This window comes from Eleginops maclovinus, chromosome 22, assembly GCF_036324505.1.
Source record: "Eleginops maclovinus isolate JMC-PN-2008 ecotype Puerto Natales chromosome 22, JC_Emac_rtc_rv5, whole genome shotgun sequence".
NCBI classification, from domain to species: Eukaryota; Metazoa; Chordata; class Actinopteri; order Perciformes; family Eleginopidae; genus Eleginops; species Eleginops maclovinus.
Genome location: NC_086370.1, coordinates 22,109,053 through 22,135,307, shown reverse-complemented (window position 1 = coordinate 22,135,307; position 26,255 = coordinate 22,109,053). Strand labels below are relative to the sequence as shown.

At 41.0% G+C, this 26,255-nt stretch overlaps 1 protein-coding gene across 1 annotated transcript in view; it reads left to right on the top strand.

Moving 5' to 3' along the window:
• The window catches only part of LOC134859253 (pro-neuregulin-3, membrane-bound isoform), a 321,042-nt gene that overhangs the window by 239,566 nt on the left and 55,221 nt on the right, over positions 1–26,255 (top strand). Inside the window, 1 exon segment of the mRNA XM_063875647.1 lies at positions 19,370–19,443. Coding sequence (XP_063731717.1) covers positions 19,370–19,443 — 74 coding nt within the window.

The window sequence follows — 26,255 nt, the reverse complement described above, 5'->3', positions numbered from 1 at the left end:
CACACACACACACACACACACACACACACACACACACACACACACACACAGTGACTCATCCCTGACTGTGAAACTAGCCTGATGTGGGGCAGCCTATCTCCTATGGCTCACACCGTGCTGACAGGCTCATTATAGTGGAGTTAGAGTGGAGACCTTGGTGTGACAGAGCCAAAGTCATCCAAGCCAGCCCCCACCCCACCCCGCGCCCCCACACCTCTCCACTTCTCTGGCCTCCATACTGTAGTGTCTGGCCAGCAGTGACACCCCCACCACCATGATCATGCAAACCAAGGATCCCCCTGGAACCAGAGGGTGTTCAAAATGCTCTTTATTGTTTTCATACTGCCTGTGCTGCAGCACCTCTGCTCACCCTCTGTCGGAAACCAGAGCCCAGTCTGCTCTGATTGCTTAGTTGGCCGGCTCTGTTGTGATTGGGCAACCCCTTAGAGATGTCCCGCCCCCTTAGCCTATTACGTAAAATGTGTTGGAGCGCTAGCCAATAGGATAATACCTGTGAAGGTACATTTCTGACGGATGCATCAGGTGGTGGTTTGCCAGCAGGCCCTCAGTATACCATTGCCACTCGCTAAAAAAGCTGCAATGCATATACAAGTATATCACGTCACATTTTAAATAATGTATTCCTTAACTTATCCTGCCAAAAGCAATGACCTTGCACAATTTATTCTGTACACACTTTATTTTGTCTGCTCTACTTAGTTTTGTCATCTTTATTCATGTGCAATACTTTGTATGAAGGCTGCTTTATCTTATCTATTTCCCCAATTTAACAAAGTATGTCTAATGTAATCCAATAGTGTTTCTGGATTAAATCATTTAGGAACAGCAAGAATAATTTTGGATTTCAAATCCTGATCATGAATACACACAATTACAAGGAGAGAGAAAAGTAGAAAGGAATCTAGATGGAGTCGTCTGATTTATCTAACACAGGATGCTCTGTGTGTGTTAGAGCATTAGCATTGTTGATCTCTTTACACTCTTTAATATATATTGTTGTTTTATTTGGGTTAACGCTGAGCACACATGTATCGTGCAGTCGTTTTGGCCCCGCTGAATGAGGTTGCCCTACTTTCACAGAATTCTTGGTCTCATTTCTTCTCTCTTGAAGCTGAAGTTTAAGAGAATCCTAAATCTCTTACGTCTTGCACCCAGTGAGCTAGTGGGATTGTTAGCGTGTGTGCACACAGTGGAATAGCACTCTTGAGATGCATTCAAAGGCGTCTTCTCATTTCTATAGGAGTCTAAGCCATCCATCACAAGACAACATCAATGCACAGAAAGGGAAGGAGTATCTGGATATGTGTCACGGCGGCTGCATGCATTAATACAGCACATTGTTCTGTGATTGAGTGGCACGGTGGTGGAGATCACGGAGGCTGACTATCACTGGAGGGATTAGAGATAAATCCTCTTCATGACTCTCCACTACATCACATCCCCTCTCCATTTAAATCTCTCCCACCTGATTTCTACATTCCTCACTCTGTTTGTAGTTCTCTCTCAGAGCCAGGGGCATAACCAGCAAATAGACTGAGCTCTAATTACCAACGTAATGATGCTGCAGTCCACTCATCTCACCTGCTAATTAAAGCTGCAGCTGCCCCCCCCCCCCACACACTCTGTTCATCACAGGGGTGTTGTAAATTACATTTTACATTTACAGGTATCTATTTAGGGCCTGGTACTTTGAAGAATGCAACTTTATTCTTCTACTTTATTCCATTTGAACCAGTATTGTTATTTTTAATCGACTAAATGCATCCCCCAGGTTTAATGACTCATTACATGTTCATATTATTAACTCATTTAATATGTAAGTAAACAAAAACACCTGAAACAAAGAAAATCATTATTAAATAAGAAGAAGAAGAAGGAGAAGAGAAGAAAAGAATATCAATACAAATAGTTATACACACACAGCTCTTGGGAAAATGCAAGTTTATACGTTCCAAGTATTTATTACAACTCATCATATATTCTTTTTATTTGCATCATCAAACACACATTTGTCTCTTGTTTTGCACCTCACGTCTCTCCTTTCTCCCCCTCCCTCTGTCTCTAAGTTTGTAAAAACAAAACGGGACTGCGGTAACTCTGGGCGAGGTTGAACAAAACAGATTTGTTGGTTGGTAGCGGTGGCAGCCTCGCTCTCCTTTCTTTCCAAAAGTGATGAATCTGTAGGCAGGGAGCGTTCCTCGGGTCTTTCTGGGTCACATAAGCCGCTGCATGTTGCCAGTCCTGTGGCTCAACGGAAGTCTTGTGTAAACGGCTCCTTCTGTAATGTAGTAATTATTTCCTCTCGCCTCTTTCTTGTCCTCATAACAAAGCTCCTTTCCTCTTCTTCTTTTTTCCGCTGCCTCCTCTGAAGAATGCTGTTGTCAACAACTTTACGGGAGGTTCACGTTTGCTTTCGTTGAGCTATTTTCCTCCACTTACCTTCCTCTTTGTTGTCTGCAATCTTTGGTGAGGTGTCTTTGTTGGAGATTAAAATTGATGAGGAATAAAAGCAGCTTCGTAAATTTGTAAAGTTGTCTTTTCTGCGTCTTCCTTCTCCGGTCTTTACACCTCGACTCGTTAAGATAAAAGCTTCAACAAGGCCGACCTCACTGAGGACTTGAAATGACCTCATGTTTTGTTTCCGTTTCTTTTTTCTAATTCATTTACTTCACCACATTAGCATACTTGGAATTGTGATTGTAACACAGACAGTCTGAACGGCAGAACTAGTCCAGATTAAATATTAGTTCTCTTGATAAGTGATTGAGAGCTTTGCCTACTTCTTGAAATGAGAGATTGAAGGGAAATTATCCTTTTCTTAAACCATTAAAATAAGACAATAACGTTCTATGAAAAACATCAACATTACTGAGGCTTTATTATAATCTCTTTCCTGTAGTGTGGTTTATAACTCATCCATTGGACTCCTTTCTTTACTTCAGGAACATAGTGACATCACTATGAAACACATGCACTTCTTATTGGCTAGCGCTCCAAAGCATTGTACAAGGGGCGGGACATCTCTAAGGGATTGACTAATCACAACAGAGCCGGCCATCGAGCAGACTGGGCTCTGATTTCAGACAGAGGGTGAAAAGAGGTGCTGCAGCACAGGCAGTATGAGAAACATAAAGAGCTTTCTGAACATTAAAGCATGGAGACATGTCCCAGGAGAGACACTACATACTGATATACACCTGAACATCAGCAGGAGAGGACTCTTTAAAGTAGAGACGCTACATACTGATATACACCTGAACATCAGCAGGAGAGGACTCTTTAAAGTAGAGACTCTACATACTGATATACACCTGAACATCAGCAGGAGAGGACTCTTTAAAGTAGAGACACTACATACTGATATACACCTGAACATCAGCAGGAGAGGACTCTTTAAAGTAGAGACTCTACATACTGATATACACCTGAACATCAGCAGGAGAGGACTCTTTAAAGTAGAGACACTACATACTGATATACACCTGAACATCAGCAGGAGAGGACTCTTTAAAGTAGAGACTCTACATACTGATATACACCTGAACATCAGCAGGAGAGGACTCTTTAAAGTAGAGACACTACATACTGATATACACCTGAACATCAGCAGGAGAGGACTCTTTAAAGTAGAGACTCTACATACTGATATACACCTGAACATCAGCAGGAGAGGACTCTTTAAAGTAGAGACTCTACATACTGATATACACCTGAACATCAGCAGGAGAGGACTCTTTAAAGTAGAGACGCTACATACTGATATACACCTGAACATCAGCAGGAGAGGACTCTTTAAAGTAGAGACGCTACATACTGATATACACCTGAACATCAGCAGGAGAGGACTCTTTAAAGTAGAGACTCTACATACTGATATACACCTGAACATCAGCAGGAGAGGACTCTTTAAAGTAGAGACTCTACATACTGATATACACCTGAACATCAGCAGGAGAGGACTCTTTAAAGTAGAGACACTACATACTGATTTAATTGAAGATGTTTTATTATCCCAATTGTAAACTCAAACAATCTGTGAGATTCTTGGACACTTTTATTGTGTAAATCCATCCAAAAATGCAGATATTGGAGTGAAATCCACTCAGTTTTTAATCAGTACATAACCTAGTTGCAAACACTTCCATCGAGCTTTCTTGAACACAGCTATTGAATATCTGGAGAATGACAGGAGGTATACTTAGAAGAATAATGATGATCTTTTCAGTGTGTCTCAGACACCACGAAGCACCGTTTCAAGGCGCCAAGATATCCAGACTGGAGCTGTAACTATGTAATCATTGAATACCATCTATTCTCCTTCACTCATTCAGTGAGACTTCCTTTCAGTATGTCTCTATATGGCAGGTTAAAGACGGGGGTCATGTTTTAAACTTTGTGGAAAATGAAGAGTCTGAAATTGAATTCTCCCTCCTCATATCTCAGTTTGTCTGCAGCAACAAAAGAGCCAGCGGGCGTCTGTTCTGAAAGGACCGCATACCTGAACCTCATCTGGCTTTTTTGTTAAATACCTTTGATTCTTTTCTTCCTGGCGAGGATATACTTGACACTTTGATCAGAAGTCTGTGTCTGTGTCTATGAATATCGCTTTGTTGGAGAGTTCATTTAGAGGGCAGCGACAGTGAACACCAAAGGTCGTCTCTTTAGGTGTGAATGAATGCAAATCACGTTCCCCCTGTCTCCTGTTGTGCCTGCCAACTTTCCTTCTGTGATCATCTGTTATCTAATATCCCAAGTGCCAGAATAAATGGTCTTCTCCTTGGTAGAGGTCATAACTTCCTTTAAAATCACTTTTTTAAATCAGCTATACTTTAACTATTAAACGTATGAAACATAAAGGGTTTTATTTAAAGAGATTTTAGCATTTTCCTCATGAGCTGTCGAGTCCAATCCAAGCCATCAGTTAAAATGCGAACCTGTCAAGTGTGATATCTCAGGAACTGGCTGGACTTCTGCTGTGATAGTGATAGTTGTTATCCTGAGTTTGACATCTATCCCTCCGGTATGTGCATATATAAGCTGTAATGATCACTGTGAGGGAATAATCTTCAGAATGCTTATCATACAATCTGTGTCTGAATCCTCAGGTTGTGTTGTGATTAAACTGATGCCCTTGTAACCTGGAGGAAGTGGGGCTCCATGTGGGCATATCGTATGGATAAACACAAACACACTCTTCAGATTTATTATGATGATTGATTCCATGAATCACAACAATCTTTCCTCAGGCAAGGTTGAGAGATGCAAAAGATAACCCTCAACCTTCGTTATTGGGTTCCATATTGGCACATCAAGTAGATGAAACACAAAGACATATTCTTAGAGATTTTTTATGATCGATAATATGCATCACAACAATATCCCCTATGGGAAAGGTGCATAATACAAAAGTTAGAGGTAAGCCTAGCCCTACGTTATTGGGCTTTACATGCAAGGCAAGTTTATTGATATCGCACCTTTGAACACACGGCAATTCAAAGTGCTTTACAAAATAAAATTGAGAAAGAAATTCAGCAGGAACACAGTATAAAAATGGCATTTAAAAACAGGCATTGAAAAGCAAAGATTATGAGATGAACATAACAGGTATAAAATACATGAATAAAAGTCACACAGCAGCGTGACACATGAGCAGCTCAATCAAAAGCAGCGGCAAAAAGATTGGTTTTCAGTCTGGGTTTAAAAATAGTAAGAGTTGTAGTGGACCTGCTGGGACATTATTCCAGATAGTGGGGGCGTAAAAGCTAAATGCAGCTTCTCCATGTTTAGTTTTGACTCTTGGGACAGAAAGCAGACCCGACCCAGAGGACCTGAGACTCCTGGATGGGTGATCCTTTATCAGGAGATCATTCATATATTTTGGGCCTCACCTAATGTGATGCTTTGAAAACCAGCAGCAGTATTTTACAATCAATTAAACAGGCTTAGGAAGTAGATAATCCAGACTACATCACCCCCGTCCTTCAAAACCTGCACTGGCATTTCAAAATCCTCCTCCTAACCCACAGAGCCCTCAACAACCAGGCCCTCTCTTACCTCACTGACCTGCTCCACAACCCCACCCCCTCTATCCCCACTCGAACCAAGCATCGAACCTGGGGAGCCTTCCCCATCGCTGCCCCCACCCTCTGGAACTCACTCCCACAGCGAATCAGAGACTGTACCGACCCCAACACCAACACTCTTCTCTTGAGTCTAGCTTTTAATGTGTGATTGAGGATATGTCACCGGGAGGATTTGCTTTTATTTCTCAACTTTTTTTGGTCTTGTTTTTTGTACCTCAGAAAAGCGTCTTTGAGGTTATCAATGTATTTTTATAAAACACAAACAACTGTTTTAGATATCTTAAAGATTGATTAGATGCATCACAACAATCTGTCCTAAGGGAAATGTGAGTAACACAATAGATACACCTAAAAGTTTAACCCAACCCTACAGTAACCCTAACCGAGCGTCTTTTGGTTTCATGCATCACAACAATCTGTCCTTAGTTTAAGGTTGGAAAATACGAACGATAGAATCCCAAGTTAAAGACATAGCAAAAGACATCATGATAGGAGTTTTAAAAAGACACATAAATACTGAGTGGTACATAAGATTTACATTAGATTTGGAGCAGTTCTCCTGGACTGTGACACGGTGCGTTTTCTAATTTGAATCTGGCTGTCGAACATCACCTCTCACTGCTTCGTCTCACCAGCGTTTGCTTTGCCACTTTCTGTGTTCCACCCAGACCACTTCTCTCTCTAAAAAATAATTGGCTCCCTGTGTGTGTTTGTGTGTGTGTGTGTGTGTGTGTGTGTGTGTGTGTGTGTGTGTGTGTGTGTGTGTGTGTGTGTGGGGGTGTGTGTGTGATGCTTACAGTTTCTCTGTGTAAGCAGCTCCTTCCTTGTTATGAAGTCTTGAAATCAGCTGGCCGTGCACTCAAGTGCTTCAGGTCATAAATAATGACAAAATGGATCCTGCAGCTTGTTTCTGCTTTCTGCTTCGTGTGGCTGTTGTGTTATTTGCAGGAGGAAGAGATCTACCTCGCGCTTTGCAACAGGCAACATCTGCATCAGGACATTGTAGACATCATCTCTTGACACCTGAGGCTGCCTTCAGTTGCAGATGTTTTTATGCACTGGAGAAAATGCTGCTCAAGGTCTTGGAACACAAGATGTTTTCATTTGCAATCATCTGACAATAGAGCAAGGGAAAATTACCTTGGTAGGGTTTCTTAAAATAAGATGGCATATTGAGGTAAATCAGATCTTGTAATTACCTGGGAAACTTATTTTGAACTATGTTTTTCCATTACCACATGTTGTGTTACAATAGAAGCCAAAAATGCTAAAAAGAAGTTGGTATTTTCCAATAAAACGGTCATTTAATCTGAGATAAAACTCAATACAATAAGATTTTTAAGAGTCACTGACTCAACAAGATACTTTCATTTCTAAAAACAAGACCCTGTATCTCACTGCATTAATACTTCTTAAATGATGAGGTCTTAAATCAATTGTAAAGACATAATCTGACTGGATATAAGACAATATACTTGGTGAGATTTGGATTTTTGAAGGTGTGAGCACATTGTTCCAGCAGTACAATTACATCTACATGGACACACATTTAAATCCCAGCATCAACATTTGGGAGATGAAGTTGCTGCCATTTTCCAGAAGGCTTATATAACTTAAAACTCTTTTTGTGGAGAAAAATCCAAATGCCTTCTTAGCCGTGCCCTCTAACGGGATCAGCGGCACGCTAGTGGTTCTTTCCCAGGGAGCAAATTTTTCCAAAGGGACACAACATAATCCGAAACAGAAGCCAAATGTGGTGAGTTTAATTATCTGATTACCCTGACGGACTTCCCCTGCTGCTTCAATTTATCCGAAAGGTCAAAGCTTTTATGAAACTTTTCTTTTCCGACAGAAAAATGCACGCTCTGCTGCAGAAATCCTCCCTGGCATTTGGCCGCTTTGCAGTCATTTCTGAATGTGTTATTTGATAAAGCCGCCACCTTTGTGTTACTTTATTAAGGCGAGTCCACTCTTCCATTGTTCCCGCTGCCAAAGGCCACTAAAGCACATCAAGCAAAGACTCATACAAACTTTCCTGAACAAATACTCATTAACCTGACCAGCTTTTAGAACAAATTACATCGCCGACAGACATAATCCTGATGTCTTATTGACATGCGATTCCAAATATATGTGCATAAAAAACCTCCAGACTTCTGGGAAGATCTTTCATCACATTTTGAAACCTGGCTGCAGGATTTGCTGCTTTCCAGCCACAAAACACATTCTTTGTTTACCACTGTAACATAGTGACATCACTATGTTACACTCTTGCTTCAATTGGCTAGAGCTCCAACACATTGTACGTGATTGGCTAAGGGACAGAACATTTTTGACACATAAATAAAGACCTTTTTGAACTTTAAAGCATGTAAACATGTCACAGTAGGGGGACGAAACACAAATATGAACCTGAACATGATCATGTGTCCTCTTAAATATTGTTTTAAATCAAAAAGAAAAACACTAAATGTAATCCTAATGTCCTCTGTATTGATGTTATGTTGTATTTTACTGAAACTGTCCACAAAAAGTAGTATACACCTCAAGTTTAATTGACATGTAACTCCTTAAACAAACACATTTTGGCCACAACAGCCTCCACTCATCTGGGAATTTCCGCTCCAGGATTATAAGCCGTTTCCAGATAATCCCAAAGGTGTTGGAGGGTGTTGTGTTCAGGACACTGTGCAGGCATAGGGAATTTAAACCTTAATTAGCATTGTGCGAAAGAAAGCACATGGACATAATTGGTATTATTTTGAGTTTGACTTCCCAGGAGAAGGAGCATTACTTTTGAAATATATTAGCAACTCTCCCAGTGTCCTCCTCAGAGTCTAAGGGAGGTAAAACCAAAACAAAAAACACCTTGCTTGTCACCAGATAATTTAATAGATCTAAATACCTCGGTGCCCCCTTTAACTTTCAGACTCAGTCAAGAGATGTTATTTCCTGAATCCCAGTGTTGATGCTATGAACAAACCATGTAATTAACGTGAGTAAGAGGGAGGGAATTATTAAGCACAGCGGAGATAAGTGGTCTGGTTGTTAATATTCATAAGGAGAGAAAGTCAAAGACAAACGGAGATAGGGGCAGAGCGACGTGTTATCCCTCCGTTAATGATATTTCAGTCCGTCTCAAGATCGCTGTCAGACAGAGGAGCCGGCAACAGGATATTCTCCTCAGTACAAAAGGTACTCACGGTAGGACTTCTACTGAGCTATAAGAAAAGATGTTGTTGCTGTTGACTTTACCCCTGCTGTTGTTTGCTTATCCACCACGATGCACCACAACCGTATGAGACCAAAGTCAAGTCTGCTCTGATTGGTTAGCTTGCTGGCTCAGTGGTGATGTCCCGCCCACTTAGCCTACTATATTGGTGTCACTATGTTACTGAAGTAAACAAAGTAGTCCAATGGAGGTGTTTACTCTGGAGGAAACACAAGGATTGTAGCCTCTGCAGACCATTTACATGCACTAAAACCTATACAACCCACTACAGGAAAAAAAACACCTGTTGCAATAGTGTTTTTAAGAAATTATTATTGACTTTTTGAGGGTTTTTGTTCCAGATTTGCCTTAAAATATCCATTGTAAACTTGGAAATGTACCTTGAGTTGAAAGTGTAGCTCTTACTTTTTAACTTCCCTAATGTAACCTTTAGTTTTTTCCATACCTGCATTGGAGACCTGCTCCAGACTGAACCTTTGCAGGTGTTAGCTGGTGTTCGTCATCTTTGATGTGTAGCCACATTTTTGATCAGGGGCCGATCAGCTGCAGCACTAGACTCCATTACTAACAACTTTAAATCCGACTTAACTTTCGTAAACGTAAGCTGACTGCATCCTCTGTTCTCTGGTAAAGATAAAGCCACAAACCTTTCAGAGGGTTTGTGATGTTGATACTCAAAACATGTGTTTTAGATTAAGTGGAAAGATCGCCTTCTTTGGTTTAAAGAAACGGTTAAAAGGAGAGGGGACATAGTTGCTTGCTACTGAAGCACATTTATTTTTTATCCAACATGGTGTGAAAGTGTTTTTTAACCAAACAGTTACTGACTTTACGATGTGTTTTAGCACAGAGTGTTTGCTTGCCAACAGAACATACATGGGGAGTGTTTAGACTCTTTTAACAAACATCTAATGCTGCCATTTTCTGGCTCAGACACAGACTCTCATGGGTGTCTGATTTCCTGCTGTCTGGTGCTTCCCACTGCTGACAGATGCTGGATGAAGTAGTGTAGCACTTTTACTTTATACCCAAAAGAGGGTGCTTGGACAAATCCAGTTTTCTTTTTTCCTTTTTGGCTGTCAAATATGTAATAACGAGTTGGGCAGAAGACAATTATGTTATGTATGTGCTGCCAAATGTCTTCTTCTGGCTTCCACAAATGGTTGTCTTCAATCCAAGGTGTCCTCTCGGTTAAATAGAGGAGGGATTATGGGGAGGAGAGGTGGAGGAGCACAGGAAGGAAATTGGAACGGAGGTAAAAGATGAGTTGTTTTTGTGAGAGATAAAGGATACTGTAACAGCCCAGTTCTACTGGCAGAGAGTCTCTAGCAGATGCAACGTCTACAAGTTCATTTGATTGTTAGCAAGGTGGATATCAGTCAATTAACTGTTTCTCAATAAATTACAGAACCCAGTCTGCTCTGTTGTGATTGGTCTACCTCTTAGAGATGTCCCGCCCCTTAATCTATCATCAATGGAAGCACAAGTGTTAAGCAGTGATGTCGCTATGTTACAGAAGTAGAAAAAGGAATCTAACGGAGGCGTTTCAGGGGACTTTGGGATTTTAGCCTTTGTAGACCATTAACATGCACTAAATATGACACACTACAGGGGTACACCAAAAAGCATAATGGGGCCTCTTTAACCTATGGTGCTGTCTTAGTTTTGTCTCTACCTTCATGGAGTCGTTTTATTAACCCTAATAGTCAGGATTTAGGAAAGGACCCAGGTGCAGAAGCAATAGAGGGGGCAGGGGTTCCAACGTATCAAAGGGCGAGCTTTTATTTATAAAGAAGCTGTTAACAAAAGGTAAAACGATGGAAAAGTATCAAATTAAAATTCAGACAAACCAGTGGAAGAGGGAGGCCTGAAAAGGGGAGATCCAAAAGGGTTCAGGGAACAGGAAAACGACGATGACGCGACAAAGAACACAAAGGAAAGCACAGACTAAATACAGAGGAGGGTAATCACAAGACAAGAAACAGCTGGGAAGGGGGAGGAGACACACAGGGGCAACAGGTGAGCACGATCAGACAATCAGACAGGAGGGAAACTAAAGACAGGAAGTAATCTGGACAAGACACATTTCAAAGTAAAACAGTAAACTAAAAATACAGAAACTGAGATCCTGACATTAATAGTACTTAAATTGGTGCACATGTATCATATACCGTCACAAAAAACAGAGGTACATAAATACTAAAGGTAAAGGGTGAACATCACAAATATTCCACAGCATCCCGACCACCGTGTGACACTGAGATTCAGAGGAAAGTGAAACCTGCTGTGTGAAAACCTTGCCAAAGTCTGTCCAGGTTCCCGGGCACACACAGTTACGTGAGAGTCTGAACATGAATTATGAATGAGCTCTCCGTCACTTACAGATACATCAGGGAGAGCGGTGTGTTTTTGTTTTAATTTTGGGTTCAGCGCCCGGGCCGAGCTGTGAATTATTGAGTGACTTCCTGCCTCTGTAGTACAGGGGTGAGGGATGGAGGTGAGGTTTTCACAGGAGTCACGGCGAGATGGAGGAATGGGTGTATTTAAACTCCAAGGCATGCATGCAACATTCAGTGGGAGGCATGTTTTATTTAGGAATGAAAGAAGGAGCTCAGCAGTCAGTCGCGCCTGACAACTGGGAGCATCAAGAGAGGAGGAAATGGTGGAGACTGAACATTAATGGCAGGGAAGTCAGATGGATGACTTTCTCCCAGACTTTCATTTAGAAAATTGGAAAATACTCATCATTGGGGTTCCTTTCTGAGGCTTCACACCTGACTTGATTTAAGTTTCAAACTCCAACACAGAGGTTGGTTTAAGTTTCCCCCTTGAGACGGTGCAGGTCCAACTTTTAAATTGTCTCAAAAGGAACATGTTGTTCTTCTTGGAAATGGCATGCCTTCTTAAAAAGCTACTTTTATTCATTATGAATCAGATTGGATTATAATGACACCTCAACACAAGAGCGTCCTCGGTGCAAAATATGTTCCCCTATTTGTTAAACTCCAAGAAGTCATCGAGTCCTGAATTAATGAACGGGATTCACAGTTACAGTTGTCTTTGAAGTTACTTTGACCATATGTTCATTGATATGAAATCCATGTAGGACTGGTTTCAGCTCACTTCAACCAGGACACAGCTATTCTTTGGTTTCTGCACATTGCACGTTGCACGTTGTAAATGCCCATATTTTATTACAATTTGAATTTGATTTCCACAGGTTTTTTATCACAGTCCTAAATTTTGTTTTATTTGTACTCATATGTATGCACCATAAATCAAATTCCTCATATGTGTTTGGTGATCAACCTGTTTCTCATCCTGATTCTGATAGAAACGTGAATATGTTTTGGGGGTGATTAGACCCCATTGTAAGTAAGTAAGAGGCTGTGAAATTTGAGAGACAATTGAGAATGAATAAATGTAGTCTTCCTGCCTAAACTTACCTCATATCCGACTTCTAAACTCAGTGGTTGCATATGTTGTTCCCCCTAAAACTAATAGTTGTATATTTCCTGAAAACCTCAAAGAAAAACACTGGAGACAGGAGATTGATTTCAGGTGTTGGTTTGCAAGAAACACCACAGTCATCCAATGCAGAATCTGTATTATAGTCACAGATATGACATCACCTCACATCTCTTCCTGACTCTGAATCTGTTATTGAGTGTTCCCTAATTTATTATATTTAGGTTATATATAATCAGCCTAATTTGCTCTCTGCAGCTGGGGCATCACGCCGTGGCGTCTCACTGTCGGAAAACATTGATAACAATATAAAGAAATAGCTGGTTTGGGTAGCTTCAGGGTAATCCAACTAGAGTAAAACTAGACCATCCCAAATGTACAGCGAGCAAGGATTATAACTCCTGGTGATGTAATTGCATTTCCAACACCATCATTCCCTTTCAATGTATGCTAATAAGCATGTAATTATGGTGGCCCTGTATTCCTGCATGTGCATTCCCCCCAACATGTGTACAGAGCTGTACAGTATGAGTGTTGGCTTTGAGAGATCCCGTTGCCGTGTTTCTTATCAGCGATACGCACACATGGATATGCATATTCACGAGCTTGCTCTCTTTTAATCTGCGAGTGAAACATACAAAGACATATGCACATACATATGTATAAACACACACATGCACACACAGTTTCACAGCCCAAAACAGAGAGACATGGCACCCCAGATGCTTTCCAAAGACTTCCCTTGATGAACAGAGAAGCCATATTATGTTAGGTTACTTCAAGAAAGGCAGGAATGAATGGAAACACAGACAGAAAGATGTCATTAAAAGTAGAAAAGTAATAATCTCAGTTCACCTTTGAAGTCCAGGCGGTTGGATTTGGTCGTCTGCAGGTGTGATTTCCTCAGAGAAGCTGCTATTAAAACTGAGCGGACATCAGATAACAAACAAATCATTTCACTCGAGTATCAACGTTATCAAACAGTACATCAGTTTAGAATAACTCTGACTTCTGTCATATTTTTGTTTTTAAAGGTGCATCCAAAGCTTGAAAGTAGCAGGAAGCTTTGGGGTGGGATTACCTTTCTCTGCTTGGTGAATTAACTTGCTCAGAGCCTTGCTGTGAATGCTAATGCTCTGTGATTTATAACATCTTATCTTATCAGTGTAGGACACTTTATTTATCTTATTTCATCTTGTAAGAAATAACAAAAACATGAATTTCCAGATTATTTTTGAAGAAGGGTCCATGTCTAACTCAATCAAACCTGCAAGGCAAGCTTAGAATGGGGATTGATTATCAAGATGATTAAGAATGAGCTGTATGCAAAAAGTTGTAATATTCTAAATGAAGATTGGGATGCCATGCAAAAGTTACGAGGCCTTCTTTTACCTGTTGTTTTACCTTCTGCAGTCCTAACTGAGCAGACTGATGCAGGGTCGTCTCAACACTGACAGAAGCGACACCTTTCGTCGCCCATTTTTCCTCTTATTTGTCGGCCATTCTGCTCCAAAGTGAATTTCACGCCGGGAAAATGGCCCACGATGTGAAGATCATTGAACCGCCCTGCCACAGTCGGACCGATGCACTGTGGCACATTTCCATTTAAAAACACGGCTGAGCCCCCTCACCGCCGGGCTGTGCTTTCTGTATTAAATTGGGTTAAATGGCCCTCCTGCCGACGAGAGAGGAGCAGTTGTTTGGGATTTTTGTTTTGATGTTTGACACAGCAAATCGCCTCATTATTTTATTTGTATCACATCTAAAGTATCTGAGGGGGGGATCAGTGGACATGATGAATGCTTTACGTCTTCTTCCAACCAGTATACCAATCCGGTTAACGATCATTTCAGAAAATCTATCTTCATTTGCCAGGTTTCTTTCTCTCCATGAATACCAAGGCCTCGAATCACTGCAGAGTACAAGACATTACCTATTGGTCATTTCTGTTTCACTAAATGTTCTACTTCAATCCTCTAGAGGCATTCAGATGTCCTACAGATCTGTGCATAACAATTGCAGTGAAGAGATTTGAGATCTTCAAACAGGAAATTGACAAAACTTTCCAACTGCTTTTAAAGTTAGAGTCTGCAGCCTGAAGACAGTTCAAATCCTGCATTTGCAAGATCAATCCCTCCGGTGCTCGTGCCAAAACAGCTTTAACCCCGACTGAGGCCGCTGTGGAGATGTGAGCAGCTACAAAGTGTACATGTTAATGTGCTGAACTAAAAAAGAGAGTGTGTCTGAAAATGTCGGGCTGTTAGAATCTAAAACAGTTTATGTGTTTGGATATAATCTTCAAAATATCAGATGGAATATTAAAGAGGACTTATTCTGATCATTTCCAGGTTCATATTTATATTTGAGTTCCTTTACTGTGATGTGTTGTCATGTTTTAATGTTCAAAAGTGCTTTGCTACCTTTGATTTTTCCCATCAAGTCTTTTCCCCTTCCTGAAATGCCTCCTTTGTTTACTACCAGATCATAGTGACATCACTATACACTCTCGCTTCTATTGGCTAGCTCTCCAACACATTGTACATGATAGGCTAAGGGGCGGGACATCTTTAAGCAGGTAATCAATCCCAACAGAGCCGGCCAGCTAACCAATCAGAGCAGACTGGGCTCTGGTTTCAGACAGAGGGTGAAAAGAGGAGCTGCAGCACAGGCAGTATGAGAAACATAAAGAGCTTTCTGAACATTAAAGCATGGAGACAGTAGAGACAATAAATACTAATATGAAAACAAGCAGAAGATGTCCTCTTTGAGAACAGCGTGTTGTTGGAAAACTTTTGAACTGTGAACGCTTGATGTGAAACGCTCCCTATGAATGTGTGTGTTTGTGCATTAGCGCACGTGTTTTCACACTTCCATCCCCAGAAATCCATCATCCTCGAGGCGCATGTTTATATTTATCCCCTGCTCTCTGCTTCGTTGTACGTTTGCGAGAGATTCTCACGTACTGTTGGCATGCTAACACACACACACACACACACACACATGCAACCTCTTCCTGTTTTCTTGTAATTAATGACTACGTTGCTAATTAGAAGGCATGCAACTCTTGAAAACCCCTCCCTCTCGAATGTCTCTCATCCTCTCCTGGATCCTCCCAGCTTTATGGAGCAAACCTCTGATGTGTTTTGATCTTAGTTACAAAGTAAAGGGATATGCAATAATTTACATACTGAGCAGACCTACACATCACAGAAATGTAAAGCCCATTTTGTGGCACTCACAATAAGGAGGCTATGTAGACGACTGTGCATATCGTATGTTGCTCTCTGTCGCCTCTAGGTGTTCTTTGTCGCCCTCTGAGCGCACAGCAGTGATTAAATGGAACATCCTGACTTCCACAGTCCCCTTAATGAGCGTGACACATGGACAGTGTCACCATGTTAAGACTCTATTCTCTTAATTATCTCCTTCCCTCCTCTTGAGTGACACGGGTTTCATCAAAGTTTCACCTCTCGTCAAAGTTTCAGTCAGCTCGGGTCACCAAGACACGGAGAGAAGCCATCCAAAGGTTCTGAAAGTTTGGCTGTGTTTCAGTGACCTGTTGACTTGTTGGACTTTGTTCCTGAATTGAAGCGTCTGAACAGGGAGCTGAAGTCACCAAATGGTAACATTGATCAACTTTCTCTGGAGTGTTGTCTTTAAAACATCAGGACTGTCTTATTTTGGGTTCATTTTGTTCTCCAGTCCCCACTTAACAAATACGCTGCTAAGACAGCCTGTGTTCCCTCCAGATGGAGTACAGGAATGTGTGCCTAATAAAAGCAATGATACCTCTCTGTAACTAAGAGTCTCATAGGTAGTGTTTTGGTCTTATGGTCGAGCTGATTGTCAGAATGTAGATTATTTTTTACTTACAATAAGAGTCAAATACTTTCATTTGCATGTCTTAAAATAAGGCAACACAAGCATTATTTGTGTGTTTAAAAAGACATGTCAACAAAGTTTTTGACAGCATTTGTCATCACACAGTGCAAGAGTAAAAGCTGAGAACACCAAACTCAGAGGACAGGCAGCAACAAGGACGCCTTGACAAATGATGAGATGCTGAAGCCTCCTCAAAGGGAAACATCGCCGACTGTGTGAGAATGAATAGCTGGCCTCATGTCCCACTCCTCAACTGTTATATATCCCTTTAATAGCCTCATTAGCGTCGTTAGCATCCATCATCAAGGTTATATGGTGTAGTAAATGTGTCTTTAACAAAACCCCATACATAAATTATATCCTTTATTTGGATATTTTTTAAGAAAGTGAAACTGTTGTTTTTATTATTAGTATTTTTTTATACTGATTGATTGATTGATTGATTGATTGATTGATTGATTGATTGGTTCCTTGTGTATTGTGGTATCCAATGATTTGTTTGTTAATCTCTATGATTTTTCTCTTGTGAATGTCCAATATCGTCCAATTACAGACTGTAATTAAACCGTGCTGATGAACTAATGTCAGTCAGCATGCTGGTTAATATTCTCCTGTCGTCAGGCTGCAGCACGGTTATAAATATAGTGTAGTCCTTTGAACTTGTCACAGTGCACAGGTGTCACTAATAACATTAACGATGGCTCTGGTTTATTTTAGTCTCTTCTTATTGCGCAGTGAGCCAGCATGCACAATACACCTTTTTCCACTGCAGACATGTTCAGTAGCGGCTGAAGCACAGGTGAAACAAATGTCATTAACGAAGGCTCAGCTCCGTCAGGTGCCGGTAAGCCGGCATCACAGTACTCTGAAAATAGCCTGGATTAAATGCAGGTGATGTAATGCAATCATTACGCCTGTGCTTCTTCTATATATTCCAAATTGTCTGCTACTCTAAACCTAGGCTCTGTAATAAAAGGCCTTTTGTTAGTTTGACTTGACTGCGGGAAAAATTCAATTCCATACTTTGCCTTTATGTTTGATCAATAATCACCGTCGCAGTGTTCCGTTGTTTATGTAAGTATACAAGAAATCAATGCATTTCACCCTTTTGTCCTGCAGGAAATTACCCATTTTCTGTGATGAATTGGAGATGCCACTTCAAATTAAACTCCACAAACACATGAAATGTTTGTTTTTTCCCAAAGATGTAATATTTATTGCTTGTTTTCCAATATATTTCTGGATCTGACTCACCAACCCAATTTAATTTCTTGTGCTGTAGCTGTGAATATCCACTCATCTCCTTTCGTACAACAGTACTACAGCATAGTAAAAAAGATCAATTCAATGAATATTAAAATCCCAGTTTCTCGCTGTATTACCACACTGCCCCCTTGAACCTATGGTTTTTCCTCAAGAGGGACAGGAAGTAGCAGAGCGTCAATCCTGATACAAATGGCCAGAGGTGAGGATTGATATCCAAACCAACGGAGGCTCCCAATTAGGCCTCACCCTGCATACTGGCATTTCAGTCCCCATGCTGTCTGTGTGCCCTGTAACACACTCCTATATGTGGATGAGGACGTAGTTATTGAGCCAAAAGCAATTACACACAGCCTCGCAATCCACAACCGTTTCCTGAGACACTTTCTGAAGAGCAGCCCGAGCACATTTCAGAATTCATTAGCTGCTTAATGATCACCGCCTGACATATGTGCCACTCATATTCAGAAGTTCTTCAGAGTTTGAGCACCATTGAGAGAGAAAGAAATAAGGTTGTCAATTAGTTGAGGAGTCTTAGTCAGAATCTCTTCCTCTTGGAGTAATTTGGGGGTTGAGAGCACAGGCGAAATATTTTTAAGAGCAGATCCAATGTCATTGGCCGAAGATTTTGAACTTAAAGGGGCCCTATTTTGCTCTTTTCAGGTTCATATCAGTATGTAATGTCTCTCCTGTGACATGTCTCCATGCTTTAATGTTCAATACGCTCTTTATTTTCTCATACTGCCTGTCTTTTCACCCTCTGTCTGAAACCAGAGCCCAGTCAGCTTTCATTGGTCTCGTTTAGAGATGTCTCGCTCCCTTATCCTGTCACGTACAATGTCTTGGAGCGCTAGCCAATAGAAGTGCTAGTGTTACATATTGATGTCACATTATCCCAGAAGTAAACAAAGAAAAAACTCCCTCTGGAGGTCACACAGGGATTTTAGCCTTTGCAGACCATTTACATGCACCAAAAACTATATAGCTCACTACAGGAGAGGGAAAACATGATAGGGCCTTTGTTTGGTATCTTCTAATAAGGTTTTCTATGACCAAGCACAGAGAAAGGTCATAGGGTATCACTTAATTGCCTTTGGATGCTCTTTTTCTGCTGCAGCCTCAATTGGTGTTTTTTTTGCTGAAAACACACAAGTCTTCTTCTTCAAAAAAAAAATCCGTCCTATTGCAGGTTTCCACCCTTATAAAAAATCCCCTCTCTATTTGTTCCCTCCTGTCAGCTTGCCTCGCTTTGCACTTTTTTCTAACCCCCTTCCACAAAGACTTACATTTGTCTCAAAACACGAGGAGGCGGTTTTTGTGCAGCTCTTGCATTTACATCAGTTGTAGCAGCATTTGTTACCCGGCAAATCCACTGTTCAGGATTTATTGACTGACTTTATTTATTTATTCTTTCCTCCAGGTGTCGAGAAGGCTACCAGGGGATCCGCTGTGACCAGTTTCTGCCCAAGACTGACTCCATCCTGTCAGACCCAAGTGAGTTTCTCACCTCAGCAGCATAAATCAAAAAGTGTAACATGGGATTTTAGCGTGGTAAAGTATACACGAGGAAAACGGAGGGGGTTGTGTTCCTTACATCTTTTCAGGAGGTTCAACTGGAGTTCTTAAGAGTATTGAGCCACATGAATAAAGTACAAGGACAAATAAACCTTCGCTTTAAAGGTAAACATCCCTCAAGGATAAGGGTAATATATGATGTCAGGCTTACAGTAATCACAGTACAGTACTTCTTCATTTTGTGTGCAATAAATGGCCCTTGCACATGTGGTATTTAGCAGTCATAGATAGTGTTCTTGTCCTAATAAACGTCATACTGTACATATCATTCTCTAAGTGTTCACCAGTACACTTCCTATGTATGTTGTCAGAAGTCAATCAAACTTTATCCATACGTGCACAATCTTCAGATCTTAAATGAAAGGGTTTCACTGCAAGGTTGCTGTCGAATTGTCAACAAAGCAGGTCCTTTCCTTACCACTACTCCAAAAGCATCATGGCTTTAAGGAGAGATGTGAAGGAGAATTTAAAGAGAGTGTACTGACACTGGGAGACCCCTTTATGATTTGCAAGCGGATGTTATTAATGTGCATCTGCAGAGGGGAAACTACAGCTACTACAAACAGCACTTGTAGATTTGTCCCTTATGCAGACTTGCCGTTACCAAGGTTGGAAAGCTTAAGGGTTGCTCAGACTCATTCCCGTCCTCCTGTCAACATGCATGCATCCCCAATAAGTATGATTGTATGGAAATGTTTGAAATAAATCAAATGTGTTAGGCCTACACGTCCTCTCCTGAGAGAAATTGACAATTCGACAGCAACCCAAGTCTGGTTTCCAATCCAACCTTTAAGATAGTTGTAGTTATAATTGTGTGCATGTGGCAAAAGGTGAGACTCTTTCTTAAAAACAATGCTATACCATGCATGTATAAACACAGTGAAGCATGGCGCCTGCAAAGGCGAACAATACCCTATGTTCCATAAACATTTCTGACACTGACTTTAACTCCGTGTGTCCGTTTTTTATACGGTTATGTACAATACAAGGAAGCATCATTTCCTGCAGACGATCCGAGCAGCCCTGAGCCTCTCAATAACTTCTACAGCTTTTCAAACTCTTCTTTAACATTCTGCTCTTTCATATATTTTATCCTCCCTTTTCATTTTCTCTTCTCATATTCCCGGCTTTCTCAAAACACCCTCACCTACTCAGACAAATGTCACATCTCCCGTTCTTTTATCTCCCAAAGACATTGTCCTCTCAATGTCACACAGCTGATGTGAGAACAAGAATTGCCCAAACTTATGTCCCTTACCGCTCGCTATCTATGCCATATTAAAGCCCCCTTTTTCTAATCTCATTCCAAGAAATGTGCAACCTTGTCACGGGGGCAGTAACGTTGTGGCAGTATAAAAGCTTATCTGTGACTTTTCCACCAACGTGCTGTAATAGAACCATTTATCGTGAAAGGACAGGACAAACCCATTGGGATATTTACCTCATAATGTCAGAAACACACCTCTTTGCTGTAGTATGACATTTAAAGTGTCCTATTTGATAATGGCACATTCAGCAACACGTTTACCGCTTGCTCTTTGTTAATATCTTTTACTTTCCAGATCATTAATTAAGACTCTGTAATGAGGTTTTTAATCCCAAACATGTATTAGGGTAATTGTCCTTGTTGGAACAACATTTGTGTTCAGCGAAGTGATTCCCCCCGCTTTGTTTTTACACCAAACCCGCTGACCTGAACACAGCGAGCACAGAACTATTTCCATTCGTCTCTTAAACAATTTGTCAAATGTCAGACAATGATTGCGTTGTTATGGTAAATGTTGATCATTAGTAAGCGCTGGCTTACCCAGTGGCCTTTTGGGTCAACTGGACCATGGTGTTATCATTTCTCTGCAAAGTAATGAGACGCTTTTTGCTCCTAATCGCCAATTTGAGACATTTAAAATTGTGTAGCTGCCAATAAGTACCATTTTCTGTTCAACATTTGGCTAAATTACTCTACCAGCATATTACATTTCCCTTAACAACATATATTCAGCATTTTATTAGTTTATTATGGTGTGAAAGTATGTGAGGAACACGTAGTTTAAACGAAAACAACATTTCCTAAAAAGACAAAGAAGGACAGTTTAATTTGTGTTAATTACATTTAAAATGAGGGTTCAATCGGTACACTTAATTCCAGTTCATTAAAATGTGTGCATTGCCAAAGCTAATAATGCACAAATGTGCCTTCAGAGGAAGATTTAAGTCTAAAATATTAATGATGAAAGGATCATTATTCCATATTTGCTTTGGTTTAAAAAGGAACAGTTTTGGAAATTAATTTGGAAATCAACAATCTCTTATTAGCTGAAGAAGAAAAAAACTATCTAGGAAATAAAGCGAGTTAAAGGGGACTTATTATGCTTTTGGTTTTCCCTTTCCTGTGGTGTGTTATATAGGTTTAAGTGCATGTAAATGGTCTGCAAAGGCTAAAATCCCAAAGTTCCTTCCAGAGGAAGGTTATTTTATTGGCTAGCGCTCCAAGACATTGTACGTAAAGGGGCGGGACATCTATACAGCTAACCATTAGAGCAGACTGGGCTCTGGTTTTAAACACGGCCACATTTGAAGCACAAATATGATCCCTAAAAATAACCATAATAGGGCCCCTTTAAATTCTCCAACCCTCCAAGTACCAAATCCTAAACATAACCTTGAAGGGGTTTTCGATTATCTTTTAATCTGCTATTCATTCAGATGAATCTCAATATCATTTGTTTGGGAGTTTCTAAATTGTAACTGAGAAATGGGATGACTTATAAAGTATTAATTATTTTCACTTTTTGGAATCCCAGCTGAACCCCTGACACACTTCCTCTACTTCTGTCTGAGTGTGTCAGCTCTATCTGCAGTCCTTCATTCATTTCTGATCCCATTCATCCACTCTTCCTCTAACTCTCTGCCAAAGCTCTCACTTCATTTTCTGGTTTTGAGAATTGATCGACCCATTTTCGGGTCATTTTCTCTCACTGGTTTCTTAATTTCCCTATTTTCTGTTCTACACAACACTATGTTCTGAAGATTATGGATTTTCTTTTTCCAGTAATACCACCTTTTTATTTCTTCCCTTTTTTCCCATTGTATTCAACTACTTGCTGCTTCAAAAAGTGGGTAAGTGCAAACTTGGAAAAGAAGAGAGGCAGATTGTGGCCTCGCTCTTCTTTCCTCAACCCCCCCTCAGATAATCTTGTTACAGAATCACTCTGCTTGACTCCTCTGCTCGCAGCTCATCAAATCCTAATTTCCCGGGTTACCTTTGTGTCTTGTGCTCAAGCTTGCCTTAGTGTTGACATCCTTGTTCCCTCTTCCAAATTTCCCTCCAGACGGCCCCCCTCTCGCCCCCATCTGTCTTTGGCTAACCTCCTTCGTGCCATCCTTCCCTCCTAGCGCATCTTGTCCAAGTGTCAGACCTCATCCCTTCTCCCCAGACTACAGTTTTCTGTCCAACTCATATCCTGAGTCAGAGTGGCACAGGCCTCAGATGGACCGGAGCTTGAGGAGTGCCAGATAAACAGGTTCACAAACAGGGCACACCAATGTTGCCAAGGACCTCTGGCTGGCTGCAGCCTCGACGGAGTGAAAGTGAGGCAGGATGAAAGAGGACGTGTCTTCTGAGTCTTGATATCACACTGTGTCAGGGTCCCAGAGGGCCCAAGATAGTCATGACTCCAATAATGTGGTGCAGGAATCAGTCCTGAAACCTGGAAATGAGTCAGCATTTTACCGCTTCCCGTCACCTGGTTTAATCAGTTGTGGTTAGATGTCTGAAATAAGGTCTGTGGTTAACACAAGCTGATGATATTTTGGACTAAAAACATAAAAGCCGTCAGGAAATACCCCACTGGTGAATTTAAAAACAGCGGTTGCTAACAAGTGTCTAAGTGAGACGACTTAACGTCATCATGGCCAACATTAGCATCCTTTAGCTTAGCAGTGGTGACGTGAAGTCATGTGACCGTGCTGTAGTTCCTTTATAGCCCAACATTAGCCGCCTTTAGCGTAGCGGTGGTGACGTGAAGTCATGTGACCGTGCTGTAGTTCCTTTATAGCCCAACATTAGCCTCCTTTAGCTTAGCGGTGGAGACGTGAAGTCATGTGACCGTGCTGTAGTTCCTTTATAGCCCAACATTAGCCTCCTTTAGCTTAGCGGTGGTGACGTGAAGTCATGTGACCTTGCTTTAGTTCCTTTATAGCCCAACATTAGCCTCCTTTAGCTTAGCGGTGGTGACGTGAAGTCATGTGACCGTGCTGTAGTTCCTTTATAGCCCAACATTAGCCTCCTTTAGCTTAGCGGTGGTGACGTGAAGTCATGTGACCGTGCTGTAGTTCCTTTATAGCCCAACATTAGCCGCCTTTAGCTTAGCGGTGGTGACGTGAAGTCATGTGACCGTGCTGTAGTTCCTTTATAGCCCAACATTGACTTTTTATTTCCATAAAATGCATTTAAGCTTTAATTACCCTGCTGACAAGACATGTCAATATCATAGAAGCGTGTTTGTTAAAGATCTTATTTTCTTTACTGTTCTGAGATGCATTTGTTAGAAATATAAATAGGAAGGAAGGGAAAAGGGCAGCAGCTCATGAATTAATGGATTACTCATTTAGACCATAGTTTATTTAAAAAATAGTGGAAGAAAGCTTGAAGAAAAATACACATTCCAACCTTAATCTGGTGCAAACGCCAGGTAGGGATTCTCAAGGCCGGCGTTACCTCCTCCAGGACCCAGCCTCAACAAGAGACCAGAACCAGGTGACCAGCATGCTTTTATTTAGTGACTTATTACCTGATTCTGATCGGCTCTCTGGTCTCCGGCCGAGCCACTTCCATCACTCCAGCAGCCGGGCGCTTTAACCACACCCCGCGGCCACAAAGCTAGTCTGGGAGTTTGAGAAAGAAAGCAACTTGTGGACGGATTTATCGCCACAGTTTGGTTCATGAACGGTTAACGTTGCTGTGAAGCTTCTAGGAGCCAAAATCTAAAGAGCCTATAAAAAATGTAACCTCTCTAAAATCTAATTTCCAGGAGACTTCAGAGGCAACACAAGCCTCACTGATGTGCGTTTAGTTCTCAAAATGCTGACAAGGCATCAGACCAAACTCGCTTGATGGGATGTGTTCGAGATCAAAGATGTGTGTAGGTTTCCTCCAAATCTGTCAGAGAGCAACAAAGGCTTTTAGTTGTCATCCTTACATACGGTGTCAGATCTTTTCATTGCACAAGAAACAGAGTTTAAGCTGCTTTTGTTGTCGGGACATCCTTTGTTGTGCAGTCTGGGAGGTTGCTGATTGGCACCATCCATTCTGAGGAACTTTCTCTAGGATAATGCAGTATTCAGGAGCAAAGTAGACTCGACTGGGTGTATTCTCTTTGAATAGTGTTCAGCCTCTCCTCTGCCTTATATCTTTCTTCACTGCTTTCATCATCTATACAACCCTAATGCAATCATTGTCTTGGTCACACATTGAATATTCAACCCTTGTAAATCGGAAGGTCTAATTTTATCGCCATACTCTCACCTGCAGTACAGGACAAGCCTCATATCACACCCCACATACACGCAGGAAGAGATTTACAGATTTAAATCCAAACACAAATTTAATTCACACTATCTTTACGAGATCTGATTTCATGCTTGGCAGGTTTGTGTGCAGCGCAGATGATAACACTGCAGTAATCATGCAAGTCCAATTTCCCCCGGAGTACAACCCTGTGTTTCACATTGTGTTGCATGTTTCAATCCATAAGACATAAAGGAAGCATAAAATGTGCAATTGCTTCATACTTTGTTCTTGTATTATGGGCCGACTGTTCAGGCAAGGGCAAAGCGAGTCACCTTGGATACTGAGCGAGTTTTACCTATTGATTATACACTGCGAATACCTCACACTGATAGGGTATTATTGAGTGGATAGGAGATGTTTGGTATGAATGAACATGAATGAATTGTCCTTTTGTGAAAGAATAGCTGACCCATGAACTTTAGACTGTTTCAGATTCCATAAAATGTCAAAGAAAATGTATTCATGTGGTAGTTTCTGTTTTTATTATTTAGCAAATTCCTGAGGAGAAGGCTCGCATACATAATGTGGGTGTAGATGAGCAGAGTCTGAAGACGTCAATGAAAGCTCAAGATGTTAAACAGCAACCTCAGGGTGAAAAGAGAATCCAGGGTGGATAAGATATCTCAAATAGCCAGCAGGGGGCGACTCCACTGCTCGCAAATCCAAATTGTATAGAAGACTATGAGAGATGACCCTATATATTACATGATTTATACTATTCAAGTCAGTTTTAGGTCTTCATCACTAGATTAAAGTCTTCTTTAATGGAGCCTGATTTTAATTGTGTCAATTATTCTCCAATTTAGGGGTACACTGATGATAATGCAGGGTGGATTTAGGGCGTGGCCACCTTTTGATTGACAGCCCTTTACCATAGGGTCGATTTTAACTGGTTGTTGTCGAAAACATTATAAACTTGTAACCTTTGACGGTATTTTTCAAGGTCATTACATTTAATTATTACATTTGTTGTAGCCCAACAATGACTTTCAGTTGATTACGCTGTACTTCGGAAGCCAAAATGTCAAAAATCTTTCTAAAATCTATGAAATGTATACATAGGAAACACCTGCCACACCTTTAAACACCATGCTGATGTGTATATTTTGAAAGCAGTGTACTCAGTATGACAGTAGCCTTGATCAGGATCTATAGATGAAGC